The 21,822-nt window shown below is 40.5% G+C and overlaps 1 protein-coding gene across 3 annotated transcripts in view; it reads left to right on the top strand.

Annotated features, from left to right (window-relative positions):
• The window catches only part of LAMA4 (laminin subunit alpha 4), a 145,665-nt gene that overhangs the window by 62,674 nt on the left and 61,169 nt on the right, over window positions 1–21,822 (top strand). For 2 of the 3 annotated variants that reach the window (XM_009451861.5, XM_518696.9), the window contains exons 6-12: window positions 59–273; window positions 2,644–2,739; window positions 4,234–4,385; window positions 6,487–6,597; window positions 13,601–13,712; window positions 16,353–16,520; window positions 19,034–19,227. In XM_009451861.5, the coding sequence (XP_009450136.3) occupies window positions 59–273; window positions 2,644–2,739; window positions 4,234–4,385; window positions 6,487–6,597; window positions 13,601–13,712; window positions 16,353–16,520; window positions 19,034–19,227 (1,048 nt within the window). Of the gene's footprint in view, window positions 1–58; window positions 274–2,643; window positions 2,740–4,227; window positions 4,386–6,486; window positions 6,598–13,600; window positions 13,713–16,352; window positions 16,521–19,033; window positions 19,228–21,822 lie in introns of all 3 variants that reach the window. The other variant, XM_054686192.2, reaches the window with a different exon arrangement.

Raw genomic sequence — 21,822 nt, 5'->3', positions numbered from 1 at the left:
ATTAAAAGGAAGAAAAACTATGATGCTAAATATTTAAACGTGTGATATTCTTCTTCAGATGTGCTCCCGGTTACTATGGAAACCCCTTACTCATTGGAAGCACCTGTAAGAAATGTGACTGCAGTGGAAATTCAGATCCCAACCTGATCTTTGAAGATTGTGATGAAGTCACTGGCCAGTGTAGGAATTGCTTACGCAACACCACCGGATTCAAGTGTGAACGTTGCGCTCCTGGCTACTATGGGGACGCCAGGATTGCCAAGAACTGTGCAGGTGCAGTATCATAAATACTAAGCCAGCTGCCTGGCCAGCATGACTCTCTGCCAATACTGAATTTAGATAAAGAATTTCTCTTGGGGAAGTATTGTGAGTGCTCCCTTGTCACTTTTCCAGGGCAATGTACATTCTCAGGAATATGCATCCCAAACCCATCAGGGATAGAAATTTTTATCAAGGCTACTAATATAACTTTGCTCATGGGTGGAATAAACTAGGAGACACTAACACAACAAATGAACTTTTGTCTTAGCATCTTATATCCTTCCAGTTTTAATCAAAGACATAAATCGGACTTCTATGGATTACCTGCCATTAACCAGGAGACTGAATGAAATCTTGTATGGTTCAGGCTAGGCATGGTGGCTCACTCCTGTAATCCCAGCACTTTGGGAGGCTGAGGTGGGTGGATGGCTTAAGGCCAGGAGTTTGAGACCAGCCTGGCAAACATGGCAAAACCTTGTCTCTACTAAAAATACAAAAATTAGCTGGGCATGGTGGTGGGTGCCTATAGTCCCACCCAGCATCCCTTGAACCCAGGAGGTGGAGGCAGAGGTTGCCATGAGTCAAGATTGTGCCACCGCACTCCAGCCTGTGTGACAGAGAGATTCTTCTCTGAAAGAGGAAAGAAGAAAGAGAAAGAAAGAAAGAAAAAGAAAGAAAGAAAGAAAGAAAGAAAGAAAGAAAGAAAGAAAGAAAGAAGGAAACCTTGCATGGTTCAAATCAGTTTTCTTATTCAGAGGGCTATATCTCTCTTTCAGTTATGTTTGGTAAAATCAAGATTTCCATAAAATAGATTAGCAAGTCAAGGGTACCATTTAATCACCACCATCCTCCAATTTCCTCAAATTATAAGAGGTAAATATTTCAAAGATAGCATAGAAAACTTTCTGGTTAGGCTTCAGTTAGACTGAAACGCACAAATCTTATTCATCCATTTGCCACATAGAGTGAAGCTCTTCAAAAGTGAGGTGACATTGCTTTCCTCTAAGAGTACAGGAAGGCTGAGATTGAGTATGTCTTACTCTTATGTGACTTTGAGGGGAGGGAGGGAGAGCAGGAGATATTGTACTCCTGTGGCATGCCTCTATAAGGAATTCTTTCACTGAAAGAGATTTCCACTTGAAAAGATTCAAGGAGTAAGGAGTTTTAAATCAAAAAAATGCAACATATATGTCCTGCAGAAGTCACAATAAAAGTAAACATGTCTACAAAAAAGCAATGTGCATAGAGGCATAACACTGAGAATGACAGCAGAAAGGAAGGAGCACTGTGTCTAGTCAGGCTAAAGAGAGAGAAGGCGGACATCAGAAATAATGTTGGCAAAATCAAAGCCTGCAAGGTTGACATCCTGATTCTCAAAACATTTACTAAATTTGTGTTTAAACTACAAAGATGCAGGTCACTCTTGGAAGAGAAGCTAATTTTAGAAGCAATAAAGCATGATCTCACTGAAAGATTTAATAAATCTGCATTTTGTGGAATATTAAACAGATGAAATGTAATAAATAGATCTCCCATGAACCTGGTTTTTATGATTATTCTTTAAAGACAGTTAAGAAGTGGGGGGAAATGCACAATTCTATTCCAGTTAATTGCTAGCATAGATGGTAAGAGAATTCCTCTTTAAATATTACAAATTAGTTCCCACCCAGAAACTCAGTGGAAATTGAACAGTCTGATGAGATTGGGCTTTTGTTTTTGCTTTTTCCAAAAGGCATTACAGAAAATCATCAGTAGATGAATAATGGGCTCCCACGTCTTCTAAATTCATGTAAAAATGTTCCTGATTCCTTGCAGCACATTATTCTTATTGCACTCATAGCTGTCATTTGGAGGTTTGGAGTCTGTCTTGCCAAGGGTCAAGCGCAGTGGGAGCCAAGAATCGCTCCTGGGCCTCCTCACTCACTCCTTGCTAAGCTGCTCCTCCCTCACACCTGGCAATGATCAACCCCCGAGTTAAATTAAACTGGAGTATCAGTCTGCAAGGAAGGGATGGCTTTCAATTTCCAGTTGAATGATGAGCTCGTGGTCATTTAGTATCTTGTGAAACTTACCAGGACATTTTTGGACTAAAGCAATTGCACTGTCATGTCAGAATCCCAAAGAGTTGGGAGAGAAATCCTAGAAAACTTAGATTCAATTTTGCCCAGGGTCACCTTTGAAAATCTCACTGGGCTGGAGCTTAATCAGATGAAGGGCATAATCTCTGTGTCGTAGATTCTACACAGTCTGAAGGAAGAATGTAATTAATTCCCACTGACGAATTATACACTGATAGCTAGTGTTTCTAGAAACCAGGAAAATATTGCCATATTTTAAGCATTAAGAAGTGCATTTCTCGTCTCTTGTTTTTGTTTCCCACAGTGTGCAACTGCGGGGGAGGCCCATGTGACAGTGTAACCGGAGAATGCTTGGAAGAAGGTTTTGAACCCCCTACAGGCATGGACTGCCCAACCATAAGTAAAAATAACAGTACATGATTGACTAACCCCACTTTCTCTAATGTGCTGCAGGTGTGGGATTAAGAAAAGCTATGCAATATCACTCTCTAAAAACTGCTGAGTCCCACCCCTGGACTTAACCCTTTCTGCACCTCAGCAAATGGAGCCTGCACCAAGTACTTGGTGGTCCACTTGATTCCCTAGGGCAAATGGGTGGTTTACATTTGCATAGCTCTATTTTATCCAGTCTTTACATTCAGAATCTTGCCTAATGGCTAAAGGCAAAGTCAGAAACACAACTCCCAGTGACAGAGCTCTTTTCAGCTCCTTTTCCTATATCGTCTCTTCAGGTCCCTGAAAATACGACGTACAAACAATTTACAACACCTGGGGAAACTGAGATACCAAGAGATTTAAGTGGCTTCTCCCAAGTTACCTCAAATCTGAAGTGGGAGCAGAAGTAAATATTCAGGCTTTACAAAATGGAGCTGCCTTTTATCTTTCCTGGTTTTCTCTGGCTCTCATGTTAATTAAATCATGAGGAGTTACACTAGGAACAAAACTTTTGGTTTAAAAACTATTTTAATAGTAGGCATCCCCTCCCCCAAACAGAAGTATCTTGGTCTCTCAGTCCCTCGGAGCAGACGAGATTAACCTTACCATTGGATTACATCTTAGAAGATGCCATAGGTAATGCCAAGTTTACAACCTGATTGAACAGGTGGCCCCTAGACAAGGCCAATTTAAGAACATCAAGATGCCTTCCTGGTCCTAAGCATCTCCCCCACCAAGCCTGAAGTACTGGCTGGGAATCATTCCCTTGAGAGAGCTTATAAGTAAAACCATGTTAAACTTCAAATAACAAATTAACATATTAACAACCATTAACACGCCAGTCTCCCTTTATCACTTCTCTAGAAGAGAGCACCATCTGAGGGAAAGAGATCGGGAACAGGCACGTTGCAAAAGGTGATCAAGGCAGTTCTGAAACACAAAGTGCCATCCTTGTGAGTGTGTCACAGGAGGGCCCTGGGTTCTGGAGGTGATGACAGTGGTCAGAGGAACTCAAATGTGAAAAGTGAGAAGTGATGAGGAACTGGGACCTGCCTCCCTATGTGCCCACGTTCAGCCTGAACTTTGGTACCCTCATCAGATGTCAGGAAGCGACTCTCGCAGCGATAACCTCAGACCTCCCGGTGCTGAAGTGTTCATCCTGCCAGGAAGTGGGGCTGTGAGGAGGAGCTGTGCCCTCCCTGGGGTGGGGAGAAGGCTGGTGCTAGCCCCTGAATACTGAGAAAAGCTAATAGGAGAGGAGGAGCGTCTAGCCAATAGCCGTCTTCACTAGCTAATGCCAAGCAAGATACTAAAGCCTGACAAGAATAGAATTACAGCTCTTCATGAGACAAAAATAAAAATGGTATTAACCAAGGAAATAGAGATTTATGTTCTGCTAAAATGGCCTGCCTTTAGCATGCTTTTGACTTGTGATTCTGAAGAAATGTTTCACCTCCAGGCTGTGATAAGTGTGTCTGGGACCTGACTGATGACCTGCGGTTAGCAGCGCTCTCCATCGAGGAAGGCAAATCCGGGGTGCTGAGCGTATCCTCTGGGGCCGCCGCTCATAGGCACGTGAATGAAATCAACGCCACCATCTACCTCCTCAAAGTACGCAGGAATGTTCTACTTTCCACTCTGTTTTCATCCTGGCTTCACAGGCCCGCAGCTAGTAATTCCTTCTACCCCTTTTTGTATCTGAGTCTCATACCTGTATTACAGGTTGTTAGACCTGTAGGTCTAACATACAAAACATAAGTAATTTCATAGGAAATTATGAAAAGTTGATTGTAACTATGAGCTTGGGCCAAAACAAGAACTACTGTCTACAAAAGAGGTTATATGGGAAATGAAATGACTAAAAGACTAGTATCTATGCCCAAAACTACTGAGGAAAGAGAAACACTTATTTCCTTGGCGCAGCCATACATTACTTGTTTAAGTCATTACCACAAAAGGTACTGCAAGGCTACCATTTCCTTAGCCTTAATTTGCAAGGTTTTGAGTTTGTCTAGAAGCATCCTTCTTCTTCTCTGTCTCTCCTCACCCCACCACCCACCCACCTTTCCTTCTTATTTACACACATTCTCTCTCATTTTCTCATACTCACAGTCAAACGCAGACATTCACACACACCTTGTTTCTCCTCATAGCTCTACTGGTTAATACCTAGTAAACAAGTTAAAAGCAGCCAACAGATTAAAAAACAAAAACAGTAATACAGTTGGCCCTCCATATCCACAGGTTCCACATCCTCAGATTCAACCAATCACAGATAGAAAATATATTTTAAAAAAACAATAAAAAATAATGCAACAATTAAAAAAGAAAAATACAGTGTAACAACTATTTACACAGCATTGACATTGTGTTAGTATTATAAGTGGTATTATAAGTAATCTAGAGATGATTTAAAGTATTCTGGAGGATGTGCATACATTATCTGCAAATACTAGGCCATTTTGTATCAGGAACTGGATCATCCCCACGGGGTCCTGGGACCAATCTCCCACAACTACCAAGGGATGACTATATAAAGGTCCTTATATAGCTAAGATTTACAAGTTTTCTTTCCCACTAAATCATGGGCTTCTATCACAACAAAAGGATATTTTTAAAATAATAATCATTAGCTGAGGGAAAATGGAATTTAATACCAGCACATTGTTTTGCTTTGTTAGTCAATTTAGGAAAATGATTGAGAGCATGGACTTTGAAACTAGGTTGCTTGTATTCAAACCCCAGCTCTGACACCCACTAGCTGTGTGACCGTAGGTAAGTTATTTAACCTCTATAATTCCTCAGTTTCCTGAATAATTATTGCCTCTATCTCATGAGCTGTTGAGAGAATTCAGTGAATTGATATATGTACAGAAGTTAGAACAGTACCTGGCATACTAAGTACTCATTGCTTTTTGGAGGTGCAAATGATATCCATAGCAGTTGGCCAAATATGTAAAGTGTAAGCAAAAACAAAAATTGTATTGTAGCCTGGATAGAATCTTGGTGTGAATTTTATTATAAACTTTGAAATTGTTCTTGTCCAAAATTACCTATTGGAACACATGAAGACACTACCCCCCAGGGGAGTCACCCAGATCCAGGCCTCCTGAAACGACTCAGATTCTCTTTCCTCAAAGGCACAACTTCAAGACAGGAATCATTACGGCAGACAGGAAGTCAGTGTCAAGATTGAAGGGCTCACTCCCAAGTAATCTCAGTAAAGCTGCATTTAGACCCAACTCCTCGAAAATGAAAAAGGAGAAAGCCAGGGGTCTGAAATAAAGAGACTTGCATTAAAATGAAGAAAGTTAATTTCTGTACTCCATTTACATCAATACTGATGGGTTGGTCAGTTCTTCCAGACCTAATAAAATTAAAATTCTAAAGCTCAGACACCCAGGGCCACCACTAGCCTATATTGTACCTTTGTACAAATTAGAAAAAGGAGCCCTTTCCCCATGGTCAACCCAGCCCCTGACCAGCATCCCTGATCTAGTGAGTGGAGCTTGCAGAATTTTAGCCCCTAAGGGCCTCAGTCCCTCTGCAGACCCCACCCTTCATATCAGGCTGCAGCAGCCTGTGGACCCCACTATTTTGAGAAAAGAGCCTCACACTCTACTCTGAGTCCTCTTACACTGAAAGAGTTTTATATACATTTTTTAAAACCTGGTGTGCACATTGACTATTTTCAAAACACATTCTTCTGCAGACAAAATTGTCAGAAAGAGAAAACCAATACGCCCTAAGAAAGATACAAATCAACAATGCTGAGAACACGATGAAAAGCCTTCTGTCTGACGTAGAGGAATTAGTTGAAAAGGTACGTATGTATGTATTCAGTTTCTGGGACAGCCTTCAAAGAAAGGATTTAGCTGATGTGAGGCTGGCTGGTCACAAACGACTGAGGCTTAACACAGCCCAGAAAAAATGCAGTGACCCATGTGCCTTAAAATAAATCAAGACCAGACCTGTGGAGAAAGTTAACATACTCAGTCTCTACCGTCTCTTCTCGTTTTGATTGGTTTTCTTGAAAAGCTATGTTTGTGGAGAATTTTCTATGTATTTGCGGTGGGTTGATACGGTTGATTTGTTTAATTAGGATGGTCATTCAGATGTTTGCCAAGGCATCTTATGACTAAGAGCTACAGAGCATCCAGAATTAAAATTTATTATATAGAATATAAAATTTAAATATTGGTTAAAGTATATATTAAATGATAAATGGAAAGAAAGGGAATTGTCCTGAGAAGGCGATTTCGCTCTTTGGCAGGGAAAAAACCACTTTCAACCATCACTTTATACCACAGACTAAAATAAATTAGCCCGTTTAAAGAGTTGAGTATAAATCTCAAATCCACAAGAAAATAGAACAAACTACGTATTAAATCTTCAAAGGGAATAACAGAACACAAATACAATATAAAGAATTTCAATAAAAAGATAGATTTGACAAGATAAAATTTCAAATATCCAATAAAACAACTAAATAAACAAAAAAGACAACTAGACAGAGAAAAATATTGAGAAAAATACAACTCGTAAAAGCTGTCAGGAATTAACAGGAAAAACATTAAAACATGAGCAGAGTCAATGTGAAAGGCTATTCAACGCACTCCGCAACAGCCTAATGGAAAAACATCCATCCATGTGCTATACTAATTTTACAAACTAAGTCACGAGGCACCATATTTAGCATATTAGAATGTTTAACACAGTTTTGGTTTTTTTTCTAATGATATTCCACCAGTACTGGCCAGAGTACTTCAGAATTGCCGCTTTCCGAAACTGGTAGTTGGCATTATAAACAATTCTCATGTTCAACAAAAATTTTTAAAAAATAAAATAACAATAGTATTCTCTTTTGACCTTGTACCCCAAACCCTTTAAGAGATTATCATGAAAATTGTGTCCCTAGTTCCCCAGCAATGGCACATATTAATCCAACCACTAGTGCTTGAAGAGCAGTGAAATCTCTTAAATAGTAAAGGAAATACCAAGAAATAAATCTTTGTGGAAACTCATTGTTACTTCATGTTGGTATCAGATATGGTTGAAACTTGCTAAAACTATCTTAATTCTTTTTTCTTTTTTTTTTTTTTTGAGTTGGAGTCTCGCTTTGTTGCCCAGGCTGGAGTGCAGTGGCGTGATCTCGGCTCACTGCAGCCTCCGCCTCCCGGGTTCCAGTGATTCTCCTGCCTCAGCCTCTTGGGTAGCTGGGATTACAGTCACACACCACCACACCTGGCTAATTTTTGTATTTTTAGTAAAGACAGGGTTTCACCATGTTAGCCAGGCTGGTCTCAAACTCTTGACCTCAGGTGATCAGCTCACCTCAGCCTCCCAAAGTGCTAGGATTACAGGCATGAACCACCACGCCCAGCCTTAATTCTTTCTTGAGGAAAGAATTTTCAAGAAAACATCTGAGGAAATGTTTTCACCAAGATTGGCTCCTCCCACAGCCCAGGCAGAGTTCCTGATCCTTTTGTTGTACAATTTCCCCACTTCTAATGTAAGCTAAATGCAGGCTTTCGTGGAGAGGAAATAATGTACGCTTGAAAGTTAACATCACAGTAGAAAAGGCTCCCAGACAAGAAGGGCAGACCACCAACACAGGAGGTTGATGATAAAGCTACTAGGAACTTTCACCCGGCTGTTTCCATCTATTTTTATTGAATATAATGTTCTGACCACAGTCCTGATGGTGCAAAAACCTGCTGAAACATTTCAAAACAAATGCCCAGGGCTGGTCTTAATGACTTTTTAAGCATTCTTCAAGCCCTTGCTCTAGAAAAGTCCATGATTGATTCTTAGATTTAAGGAAAGCTGTGTCTTAGAAAGCCTTCTATCAAGAAAGTAACTAATATTTGGCTTTAAATAGAGTAAAGGAGTTCATTGTGTATACCCAGAGTGATAAAAATCAGTAATATTGCCCCTTGAACTTGATAAGTAATACCACTTTTTGCAAATTACCTGCCACATGGATTTCATGTGACCCAAATCTCACAAGTTACATCCACCTAGCTAGAGGTTTGGTCTGAACTTCCCTTTCTAAATTCTCCAGCCTTCTACTGGGAAGTCCTACAGCCCTTTCCCACCACTTATGTCTGGGATTCCCCTAAAGGTTGCCCAACCATCTGTGTTCATAAATACCCAGCGCTCAAAAGATGCTCACTTTTGCTGCTGCTGATCTTGTCTGCAATGAAAATTCCAAAGATCATGCCAAGATTCTACTTTTCCATGTTCCCAGAGCCACTGTGCTCAAGGTCAGAGTGTCACTGGGCTACAAGCAGAGGTGAGATGTGGCCCTCTCCCAATCTCAGTGCTGCCCCTCACCATCTGGATCTTGAAGGTCCACTGCAGAGCCCAGAGTTACAAAGCACAGTCTCCAAGGGCGGCTCAGGAGGTACTGCACCATCTCCTCCACTTCTACTCCTTGAACCACAGCAGAAGCTACCTGAATGACAACTCATGCAGAGAGACCCACAGGACTAAAAGGAAAGTAGGCTATCTCCAAGCATCAAAAGCATCTGAACCTCATCTCTGGTCCTGCCAAAAAGGCAGGAGAAAATTAAGTACAGTTGGCCCTCTGTATTCATAGATTCAATCATGGCTTAAAAATATTTGGAAAAATTACACAAAGTTCCAAAACGCAAAATACAAATTTACCATATGCTGAGTATTACTTTGAATCCATATGAACGAAGTGATGTATAGGCATTGCATTAGGTATTAGAGGTAATTTAGATATAATATATATGGGGGGATGTGCATAGGTTATAGTATTGCAAATACTACACCATTCTATGTAAGAAACTTGAACAACCATGAATTTTGGTATCTGTGGGGTCCTGGAACCAATCTCCCATGGATGCTGAGGGACAACTGTTTACATTTCTATTCCAGAAGCATTATTGGACATCTGTATATAATAGTTATTTATTTATTTATTTATTTTCAGACGGAGTCTCGCTCTGTCATCTAGGCTGGAGTGCAGTGGCGCAATCTCGGCCACTGCAACCTCTGCCTCCTGGGTTCAAGCAATTCTCCTGCCTCAGCCTCCTGAGTAGCTGGGATTACAGGCATGTGCCACCACGTCCGGCTACTTTTTGTATTTTTAGTAGAGATGGGGTTTCACCATGTTGGTCAGGTTGGTCTCAAATTCCTGACCTCGTGATCCACCCGCCTCGGCCTCCCAAAGTGCTGGAATTACAGGCGTGAGCCACCGCGCCCGGCCTGTATATAACAGTTAGTGTGCTAGGTGCTAGGTATCCTGAAATATAATAAGGCCCTGCTTTCAAGATGCTCCAGTCTAGCAGGGAAACAGATATGTAAAAACATAATTATGATACAGCATTTAATAAGAGAAACATGGTACAGGCTAAACGGTAACTCTAAGGAAGAAATAGTGAAATATTTTGGCAGGGGTACACTAGGAAAGGCTTCTCAGAGAAGGTGAGTATTGGCCTGTGTATTGAGAATGAGTAGGAGTTTATCAGATACTCCCAAGCAAGGGTTAAGTACTATGAGAACAGATAGATGTGAAGCAACGTGCTATGTTCTTGGGACTGGAACTGTGGCCTTGTGGAAGATTCATTGTAAGGCAGAGAGAGGAGGAGATAATGCTGAAGAAGCTGTCAGAGGCCCAATTGTGAAGAACCTTCCCAAACACGCTCGTGAACATGGGGACTTCAGCCTGTGGACTCTGGAAGTCATTCAGGTATTTACCCAGAACAATGAGCTGATTAGATTTGCACTTTAGAAACGTCCCTCTGCAGTGTGGATGATAGACTAGCCAGTGAAGACTGACAATAGGGGCACTGCTTAGGAGACCGCCACGGTGGTCTAGAGAAGAGAGCAGTGGGTTGCTGTCTTGCCTTCATTTGAAAAGAATTTGCACAGAACAAGGATTAACTGAGACTGTGGTCATGGAAAAGAGGAAGAGAGGCCAGAGTGGCAGGTGGAATGAAACAGACTTGGTCACCAGTTGGAGGTGAGAAATAGCAAAGAGAGAAGCTCCATCCTGAGACGTGGATGACTAAGACTACGAACATGAATGGATTACTCTGGACATTTTAAAAGTGAAATATCTGTGATGGCACAGAGGGCAGATAGAGATGTGAATCTGCAATTCAGAGGGTAATCAGGGCTGGAAAGGAATTTAGAGGTCATTAATGTTTAGGAGGTAGGCAGAAGTAGATAGTACTGTACAAATTCTGAAGTAGCACACTAATATTCCTACTATTGGTTTGTCCAGGACTGTTGCTGTTTATGCTTGTGTCCCAGAATAATTACTAAAAGTTCTCCCTTTCATGTGCAAAAATGCCCCAGGTTGAACCATAAAATATATGATCACCCTAGATATTGGTTATCATCCTCACGTCATCTACCTTTTATGTACTGTATTACCAAGACATCCTTGCCACTTTTATGTGAAATATGTACAAGAAGAATTTTCTGTTGAGATGAGCAAATGACTAATACATTTGTAATGTAAACCACCAACTAGTTTACAGTTGCAAGGTAATTTTTTAATTTCAGCTTTTCTTAAACCGAGGTGCACCTGTTTTCCCACGTGCCTATATCATTATTTTCCTTCCACAGGCAAAGTTACAGGAAAAATAAACATTCATATAAGCCATCATTATAGGTTCGATTCAGTAATCTTACAATGTAAAGGAATAGATGTTCCTCTTTGCCACTGATCCAGTCATATATATAGTGTATCAATATCTATATATCTCTATCTACCTGTATCTTAGCGCCCTCTGGCGTTTGTCAAAAAGAAGAGGTTTTCTTATAGGCATGACATTTTTCAGCTGTCTCTCATCACTTCAACTGAAGTTTCCATATCAAAAAATAATAAGTTTAATGACACAGGTATAACAATAGAGCTTTACTCTGAAGTATCAAGCCAAAGTAAAAACTAGAGGTGTTGTGCTTTGCAAATATAACTTAAACTGGATCAAAGATCAACTCATTAAAAATTCTAAAATTTTAAATGCTTGTGTCCGTATTTTTTAAAAGCAGGGACGAGTAATATTAAGATTTATTATAGTTTCTGCATATTTAATTTTAAAATGACCACAAATACTGTTTTTCTGGAAAGCACTGGAACAAGCCAAGAAGAAGACTGGAATTGCAGGAAGGAGTATAATGACTCAGAAGACAGTGTCCATTCAGAGAGCCCACAGTTTATGAAGGGACTGATGACCACATTGCCGCTGCACAGTGGGCTCTGTGACTACAGGAGCCTTGCTCTGTAGGGAGGGGATTACCCTTCTCCAGTAAAAGGCCTCTGGGCATGTGTTTGTTATAATACCATTTCTGCATTCTCTTCCTTGACCATCTGAGAGGGCCACTTGCTTGGGTTATTCCTGGAGAGTGTAAAAACGTTCCTGGTAAAATCATGGCATAATCCTCTGGGTAGAACACTGGATGAAAGGAGAGAAGTTTAAAACAACCACTTCCCTATCCTCAGGAAACTCTGTATAATGGGTCTACCAGCGCTCTGTGTGGCAGATCACCCCACAGCTCCTTCACGTATTGTAGCAGTTTTTAAAGAGCTGAGCCAAAAAAGCAACAGACAAGGCAAGTGGGCATTAGACCAAATGCCAGACTAAAGAACTTCTCTTCCTCTTAAATATAACCCATAGATGAGTCTTTCAAATCCCAAAAGTAAGTACATGTCACCCATGCTGTGCATACAGGGTGGTGTCCTAGCCTTGAATCATTTCTGTGCTCTTAGATCACATTCTGTCCTTAACCACGCACACAAAAACACACACATACACACAGACGCCCACACAAACCCTTTCTTCAGAGGCCACATTTGAGTTGGGCATTATTTTTGACAAATACTGTGTGAGATCTCTGAAACAGAATCTCCCAAGTTGAGAGAATGGAATCAGCTTCTCGGAAAAGAGCTCCATTCACGCTGAGCCAAATCTGCTTGAGCAGTTATTTGTACACAAGTGCCATCAATGTTGACGGGAATTTGGAATGAAGCACTGAAAACAGCATGTTAGGCCAGTGAGAATAATCCTTGAAATCTCTGTGGTAATTCAATTTCAGCAGTGGTTGGACCACCCAGGAGCCACTGGAAGCATGGTGCATGTCAAGGTCTGCCTATTTTTTCAACAATTTTCTCTTTGAAACTTTAAGCTCTTCAGTCAGCACAATGTCAAAATGATCAGCAGACATGGGCAATTTTCTAGTCCAGCAACTTGAGATACAGTAAAAATTCGAAGAATAAATTACATATGAAAGGCAGTTGGTTGGGACTGAACTGTGACTGATGATATAGGAATAGCACCAGATTTTATAGCATTCTGTCATTCTAAAACTGGCCATCAAGTGAAGTAACTTAGGAATGGAAAACCAAACATTGTATGTCCTAACTGATACGTGGGAGCTAAGCTATGAGGACGCAGAGGCATAAGAATGATACAATGGACTTTGGGGACTTGCAGGGAAGAGTGGAGTGGGGAGGGATAAAAGACTACAAATATGGTGCAGTGTATACTGCTCGGGTGATGGGTGCACCAAAGTCTAACAAATCACCACTAAAGAACTTACTCATGTAACCAAATACCACCTATACCCCAATAACTCATGGAAAAATTTAAAAATTTTTTAAAAGTAAAACTGGCCATCACATTACCTTTCATGCATTATTTTTGGGATGATTTCATGTGTTATAGAACTTTCACATGCCAGGAAGATTTATGTTTAGGAAATACATTATGCCCACCCACCCCTATCTGTGCTTATACAACATTCTTTTCTCATACATTTAATCTAGCCTTTATATGGATTATTTGTAGGAAAATCAAGCCTCCAGAAAAGGGCAACTTGTTCAGAAGGAAAGCATGGACACCATTAACCACGCAAGTCAGCTGGTAGAGCAAGCCCATGATATGAGGGATAAAATCCAAGGTAAATATATTCTCTTCTGGTTCGGTTTAATATCAAGGAAACACTTATGTTATTAACATCAGTAGGCATAATGGCTACTGTTAAGTGTTTGCTGTGTGCCAGGAACTTGTTGGTACAGTATTATAGGTTTAAACTTGTATAAGGTCTTCATTTCAAGTTTGTTTATCTGGAATTTCTGAGCACTCATCCCTACTTACTGTCTGTTGATGTTCAATAATCAATGTATAAAATCATTCCCTTTTTAGGCATTTCACAGAATAACCTTCTGACAGAGGAGATTGCATGCTATGGTGTCTCTAAAATGCAAGAGTTGAGTAGGAGTCACAGATTTTTCTCAGTTATTTGCAGAGAAAACATTGCCTTTAGAATGTCAGTAAACTATCAGTTGACCCAAATCATCACAAGCTCTTTCTATGATGGGCTTTCCCAAAGGCCAATCAGGCAACATGCTTGGGCCCCAACCCAGAAGAAAAGGAAGGAGCGGGGCTGTGGGAGATTTCTTTGTCCTAAAGCATTGTGAATGATTGTACCTTCCCTCTTGGAGGTTTGCTTAATTTGTGCTCTCACTTCCAATACATGCAGGATAATCTTGAAGACTATTTTAATAGTGCACTAATAGTTGGCCTTCAATTTACCAGCAGAAAACAGCAGATTTCATCTGTTATAGGATAAAGAAGATTTCCTTGGGTGAGAGTTTGCTAAGATCCAGTATCTGCATTTCCATAGTTTTTATTATACTATATATTAAGGGCTGGATGACAACACCAAGTGCATCCCAGGGCACAGTAGCAATAAAGGGACCCACAGTGGAAGATTCATGTCTTTATACTGGGGCATATTGCATGCAAAGGGATACATAAAAGCAAGATTAATCATTTGTCATGTTTCCTTTGATGTCTATTATAAACAATAAAAGCAAATGACATGCAATCCAAACACTCCTCACTCACATACTCTCTCATGGCTCATATTTTTGAGTTTCCTGACAAAATATTCTTTTTCTATAGCATTTTAGAGTTACTATTGATTTGTTCAAAAAGTAAGATTGAACCTAGAAGATAACATGACCTTATCCAACTAAGAAATAAATGCCTCTTTAGGCAGCAAATGCCAGGACCCTAGTAAGCCATTCAGAGAAAATAATTCACCTTTGCTATTATAACCCATGTTTTGATTCAAAAGTGTTTCATTTGCAAAGGATCTGAACCCTCTTATTTGATCCTTTAAGCATGGGAAAAGATGAAAAAATGCAAAGGAAATGTAAATGGGAAACAATAACTTCTAACAGCTTTTAAATTTTTAAAATAATGTGTGAATCGTCTCCAAAAACCAAAGGCAAAAATACTATTGTCTGTATTTCCCTTTTCTAATCTATACTGCAAGTAGCTAAACTAAAACAGGCCAAAATTATAAATATAAGACTTGCACCAAAATGCCAAAGAATTCAGCATCACAAGTGCTAGAGCTGAGGAAAAAATATTTACATTTAGTTTATTTCTCAGGTTAATATTTTAGACTTTACTTGAGGAGTGGATGTTTAATCCCTTTATATAATTCTGGAATGCTGTAAGACACCAATTATATGTCATTCCTTATTCCCAACCATCTCTAAAATAACCGCTGGTGACCTTCAAGCTATTATCCACATAAAATACAAACCCTTATCCTGGTATGATTTATGTGACACCAATGTTTGTTTACCCATCTTGTCTGGTCAACCACATAGATCATAGTAAACCACAGACACGCAATTTCATTTATGCCAGCAAGATAAAATGCTTCCTCTTGGAGCTGCAGTAGAACAAGGTGACAATTACATACCTTCCTTCTCATCATATGTAGTAGGAATGAGGGATTCAAAGAAGTATTTCAGTCTGCTAATATTTAGACAGGTCACCTAATCCCTTTGAGCCTCAGTGGTCCCTCCAGTTCTAAAATTCTCCACCTGACTTATGGAAGTGGGGTGAAAATGACCTAGAGTAGTCACGCTGTAGAAGGCAAACAGCAACTGCCAAAAAATAACTATTAATGAGCAAAAGTTCACATCATATTATAACAAACCCTCATTTTGTATTTAGCCTGTGAAATAATTTGAAAGACTCATTTGGACAGCTATCAATATGCTCTCATTTTGGCTTAAAGCTTTGATCAAATCTTTGTCTAAAATACAATTAATAACTCCACACATTAATAATCTCACCCATGACAGGAGTGATCTCTGAGCATTTTCTCCAAGTTAAGTATGTTATATAAAAGGCTGATCAAAGACTGTAGATTTGGATGCCTTGAATATCAAGTTACAATATTTAACGCTAAATATTAGCATTCTCAAATCACTGTGGAAACCAGATGAGGATAAGAGCAGAGCAGGCTTTGCATTAGCCAGTTCCCATTCTGAAGACCCCGCATGGGAAGCAGAGAAGAGTGGTTTCCTCGTATCTTTCTCCTTCGTGGAATAGATGATGAGCTTCCATGCTCGCTGGGATTCACAGCATGAACACTAGCATGCTGCTTTTGAATGAGTCTCTCTTTCCATTTCAGGACCAGCCCTGCCCTTTGCCCACAGCCCTTGCTCCCTTGCATTTCTAGTGCCTGGTCATCTCTCCCTGCTGCCTTGTTTCACCATGTTCTTCCTTTCAGAGATCAACAACAAGATGCTCTATTATGGGGAAGAGCATGAACTTAGCCCCAAGGAAATCTCTGAGAAGCTGGTGTTGGCCCAGAAGATGCTTGAAGAGATTAGAAGCCGTCAACCATTTTTCACCCAACGGGAGCTCGTGGATGAGGAGGCAGATGAGGCTTACGAACGTAGGTGTATTCATTCCTCTCATAGCTGACCCAGCACGTGTTTGCCCTCTTTGTGGGTCCAATAGCAGACATTAAACCTAGGGCAACATATAATCAAAGCAACCAATTTCCAGTGTTCAGAACTATTTAGAATCTACATGTGGCCACAGGGAATCATTCAGGACAACTTGACTTTATAACCAAGATTTTTAGATTCAGGCCCAATTCTGAGCCCCTGAGAAACAACTGAGATGCCACAAGGAATCTATAGCAGTTGGTGAAAAACGTATAAAACAGTAGAAGGAAGACTAAAGGAAACCAATTCCCAGAACTACATTTAAAGAAATTTTATTGAGAAGGCAGGAATGCTACAAGCCCAGAAACATTCATGTTGTGAAGACCATGAATGACTTTAATATCTTTTAGCCTCCAGTGGAAATTTAACATTTCCTTCAGCAATGAGTGTAGGCACCAAACCACAGTAGTATTATTGAATCTATCACTTGATCACTGTATCAGTTATCAATTGCTGTTATAACAAGGCCCAGGCCGGGCGTGGTGGCTCATGCCTGTAATCCCAGCACTTTGGGAGGCCAAGGTGGGTGGATCACAAGGTCAGGTGTTCGAGACCAGCCTGGCCAGTGTGGTGAAACCCCATCTCTACTAAAAATACAAAAAATAGCTGGGCGTGGTGGCATGTGCCTGTAGTCCCAGCTACTAGGGAGGCTGAGGCCGGAGAATCGCTTAAACCCGGGAGGCGGAGGTTGCAGTGAGCCGAGATTGCACACTGCACTCCAGCCTGGTGACAGAGTGAGACTCTGTCCCAAAACAAAACAAAACAAAAACCACCCCAAATGTATTCATTTAAAACAGTAACCATTTATTGCTCATGCTTTCATGGGTTGGCAATTCAGGCTGGATTCAACCTGGACAGCTCATCTCTGCTCCATGTGACATATATTGGTTGAGCTCACTCAGATGTCTGGGGCTGGCCGGGAAGGCTGGGCCTCTCCCTCCATGTGGGGTCTTAACTCAACAAGGCTAGTCCAGGTTGTTCACATAACGGCAGCTTTAAGAGAGCAAGAATGAAAAGCACACGGTCTCTTAAGCCTAGGCTTGGAGCTCAGCAATGTCATATCCATTTTACTGATCAAGACCAGCCCAGACTCAAGGAGTAGAGAGATAGACTCCACTCTTGATTGGAAGAGCTGCAAACAATTGGTTTAATCTACACAATCAATGGAAGAAATCACAGATTTGCATATTATATTTTAGCTGCTGCTGATATCTCATGACACTATTTAAATTCACCAATAACTCAAAATTATGGTAACTATTAGATCCACCTTTAGATCTTGTTAGTTAAGGGATTAGTAAAGAAGCATATACATTATTATATTACATTTGGTTTTTAAATATATTAGTCTCCTTTTAATTTCTATATATTTTATTGTATGCATTTTAGAACACACTCTAAGAAGCAGTCTGAAGGCTTCATTAGATTACAAAGGGACTAATGACACAAAAAGGGATAAAGGGCAGTAGGTCGTTTTCCTACAACTGTCACTATCAACTTCTGCTAATAATTATTGTGGATACTGTAGAAAGACATTACTGACATACAGGTTTATTATGGTGGCAAATATGTAAAGTCTTAGAAACAGTAAGAACCAAAGAAGAATCTCAGGCCCCAGTTCTGAGTCAGACTCAGAAAGGCTAGAGCTCAGATGTCAGTCAATGCCAGATGTTTCCAAGCTTGTCACCTCCTGTGGAATTTAACAAGACTTCCCTGGAGAAGTGGGACCAATCATGTCTCCCACTCAGCCTCCTTCCACCTAGAATGCATTTTCCAACACTTTCTATACTCAGCCAGGAACTTTTGTGTTCTGCTTACAGTGATGGAAGAAAATCTCAACAAGACAAGCTAATATTCCCTGAAGAAAACAGAAATTAACATATTCAACATATTCAACACATGTGCCTTTGAGCAGAGAATAAAAGACACATGCAAAGTTTAAGAATATCATGTCATTGCCATTTAATCTTTTTTTCCACCAAAATCATGGTTTGGATTTGACCCAGTGGAGCTAACTAAAAACAGTTGCCTAGAGAAACTACAGAAAATGAGTGGTTATGAACATCATTTTGCCTTATTACCGACAAGATAAGTTTGGTTATTTTTAATAGTAAAAACCATACTATACCCAAGTCCCCTTTATACAGTAAAATTATTAATAATCTGGATAATAATAAGCATAGTATAATGATATGGTTTTCACAAAAAGCACAACCTCTGTGGGAAAACTAATCAAACCCTTCTTTCAACTGACAGTTATCCAGGGACTCCCAAACCCTAAAAAGTAGCATTTTTTACTTCAAATCTAAAAGGTGGAGCTAATTTTGTGAACAATAGCTTCAATCTCCATTGCTAAAGAAGGCATGGCCTGAGAATTTTGCAACTTTGCAAAATGCTGGGAGGAATGGAAGCGAACAGGAGAAAGCCACACTGAGCCTTTATCTCCATTTCTTCCCAGTACTGAGCCAGGCTGAGAGCTGGCAGCGGCTGCACAATGAGACCCGCACTCTGTTTCCTGTTGTCCTGGAGCAGCTGGATGACTACAATGCTAAGTTGTCAGATCTCCAGGAAGCACTTGACCAGGCCCTTAACCATGTCAGGGATGCCGAAGACATGAACAGGGCCACAGCAGCCAGGCAGCGGGACCATGAGGTACAGCGGACACTCACCATCAATGCATTTCAGCATCAGCAGTGTGATGGTACACCAAGAAGGGGCTGTTGATATAAATTTTTTTAAAATATTGGTATAGTTAAATACTTATATTTTAAAATATTGGTGTGTTTTTTGGTGCTATAAATTACTAACTTGTGTGTTCCTAAAATCAAGTTGAAACTAGGATAATTGTCTAGTTCTTGCTTTGATAAGAACGCAGTAGTTCTGATGCTTGTGTCCATGTGTATGGATCTGTTGTTCTTGCAAGTGGGTAAGCAATGCATAGCTTTTTTTATACTGAGAGCACAAGAAGGCCAAAGCATCTCAAAACCATGTGTTCTGGGTATGCATAATTTTTGGAAAGGCATGATAAGCAAATCTCACAGTCTGGCTGGTCAGCAGCTGCAGGGATAAGGAGACTAATTGCCAAGACCATGCAAATGCAAAGAGGAAGGTGAGGAGGATTCCCAGATGTGATCATAGCTTGCAAAGATGGTCATCTCATGGGGCCAGAATTTGTGCATGCCCACACCTACAGAGCTGAGAACTGGTAGTGGTCATGTGTCCGCTTCAAGCAATGCATGTATTCACAGCCGCCAGCATCAAGAGGGGCCATCTTTTGATAGGATGATGCATGCATGTTCAAATATATTTTAAAAGATTAGGGAGAAAAGAATACTGTGAACAAATAGAAACCAATTATGAGCAAATTCACAAATTCAGTTATGTACTATTGTGGTTGGCAAAAGCCACTTAAACTAGGCTCTGTGGCCTGATTTTTAGCCATCATTACCCCTCACTAAGAATCCTTGTAAAATTTCTTCCGTAAAAGTTAATTACACTCATCACCACTATTTGCTAATGGGAGCAAACCCCTAGCCAATATTTTTTAGAATAATATGGTTGGGACAACTTTTTTTTTTTTTTTGCTAAATGAATGCATGATTATCTTATACAATAAAAGTATAACACAAAATACTGTTTTAAGATAGTCGCTGGGACTCACCTTACCCTTGAAGTGTCCCCCTTTCCCTCCTCCACATCCAGTCAACCACAGGTTCCTCCCAGGTTTACTATCTGACATGTTTTAGCTCTCTTCCTTCTTTTCCATTCCTCTACAACTTCTCTAGTTCTGGCTTTCATTGTTTCTCAACCAAAACAGTCTCCCCTTCTCTCTCCTCCATTCTTGCGTCCTTCCAAGCCATCCTCTCCACCCTGCCAGAGCAGCTCACCTTAGTCACTGTCTGACTGCAACTGTGTGTGCTTATCAATCCTCATTTCTCCTCATCACCTATAACAGTGCTTTTGACGCTGCAACTTGTGAGCCATTTCGCGGGTTAGAAAATAAGTTTCATGGGTTGTAACCAGTAGTTTAAAAAAAAAAAGAGAGAGAGGCAGATAAAAGGAAATGAAATCAAGGGAATAGAAAATATCAAAGTACACATATATAGTAAGGTGTGGTTTCATCACGGTTCTGCCTTATATATGTGTACCAGGTTGCAACGTATAATTCTCTGTTAACCTCTGAAAGACACTATCCTGTGGACAGCCTATGCTCTTTCACGTGGCATTCAGGACTCCCTCTGATCTGACCCTACCAGCCTCCTCAGCCTCCCCTCTTACTGTTCTCTGCCTCACACATTAGGTTCAGGCAATATCACACAACCAGTAATCTCACCTGCCTGGAACGGAGACCGCTTTTTCTTTTCTACTCATCTGGCTAACCTCACTCATCCTTCAAGTCTTACCTCAGGCATTACTTCCTCCAGGAGCCCTACCCTATACTCCAATCCCGTAACATGTCTTGCACAGCTCTGTTTCTGAACTGTGATCATCTGCTAATGAATCTGTCTTCCCCACTGAACTCAGGGCTCCAAAAAGTAAGGGAATCTGTCTTCTTTGTCTTTGAATCATGGAGCATTTAGCACAATGCCTGACACAAAGTAACAACTCAGTAAAAACTGTGTTGATGTAATGAAAACCTTAAGGACTTTCCAATTTGGGGATCCTGTAGTTTTGTCAGATTGTGCCCAAGTTTATTGAAGATGCATTTTCAGTGCTAAGTAATAAGTGATTCTTCTCATCCTGAAAGATTTAAGCCCATACCCCTAGCCTGCAGGATAACATTATTCTACTCCCAAAGAAGATTAAGAGCATTTAAGTAAGACAGAAACAACACTGCAACCTCATGCAACAATTCCCAGGGTTCACCAGTGAAGACCCAGAACTATGTTCAGTACTTCAAGCCCTGAAATGAGAAGTGGACCTGCCAACCCAGACCGGTCCTGGTAGGACAAGGGCAAGCAATGGCCTGCAGGAGACCCCAGCCAGACGACAGCTGTGCCCTTAGCCACAGGGAGTAATGTTTATTGCTGAGAAAAAGGCAAGAGCTATTATTAATACTACCGACAGTGATAAACTGTATTTGGTTCTCATTTTAGATTGTGAGTTCTCGATCTCAGCCAAGTGCTTTGTCTTCTACATAGCCTTGTGCTAGAGAACACATATGTTGTGTGCTAACATGTTCCATTCTCTTCTGATTTATTTTTAGGAATAGATCTTACCTCCAAAAGTCCTTTGTAAATTTTATAA

Source organism: Pan troglodytes, chromosome 5, assembly GCF_028858775.2.
Source record: "Pan troglodytes isolate AG18354 chromosome 5, NHGRI_mPanTro3-v2.0_pri, whole genome shotgun sequence".
NCBI classification, from domain to species: Eukaryota; Metazoa; Chordata; class Mammalia; order Primates; family Hominidae; genus Pan; species Pan troglodytes.
This window is presented reverse-complemented; position numbering and strand designations above follow the sequence as displayed.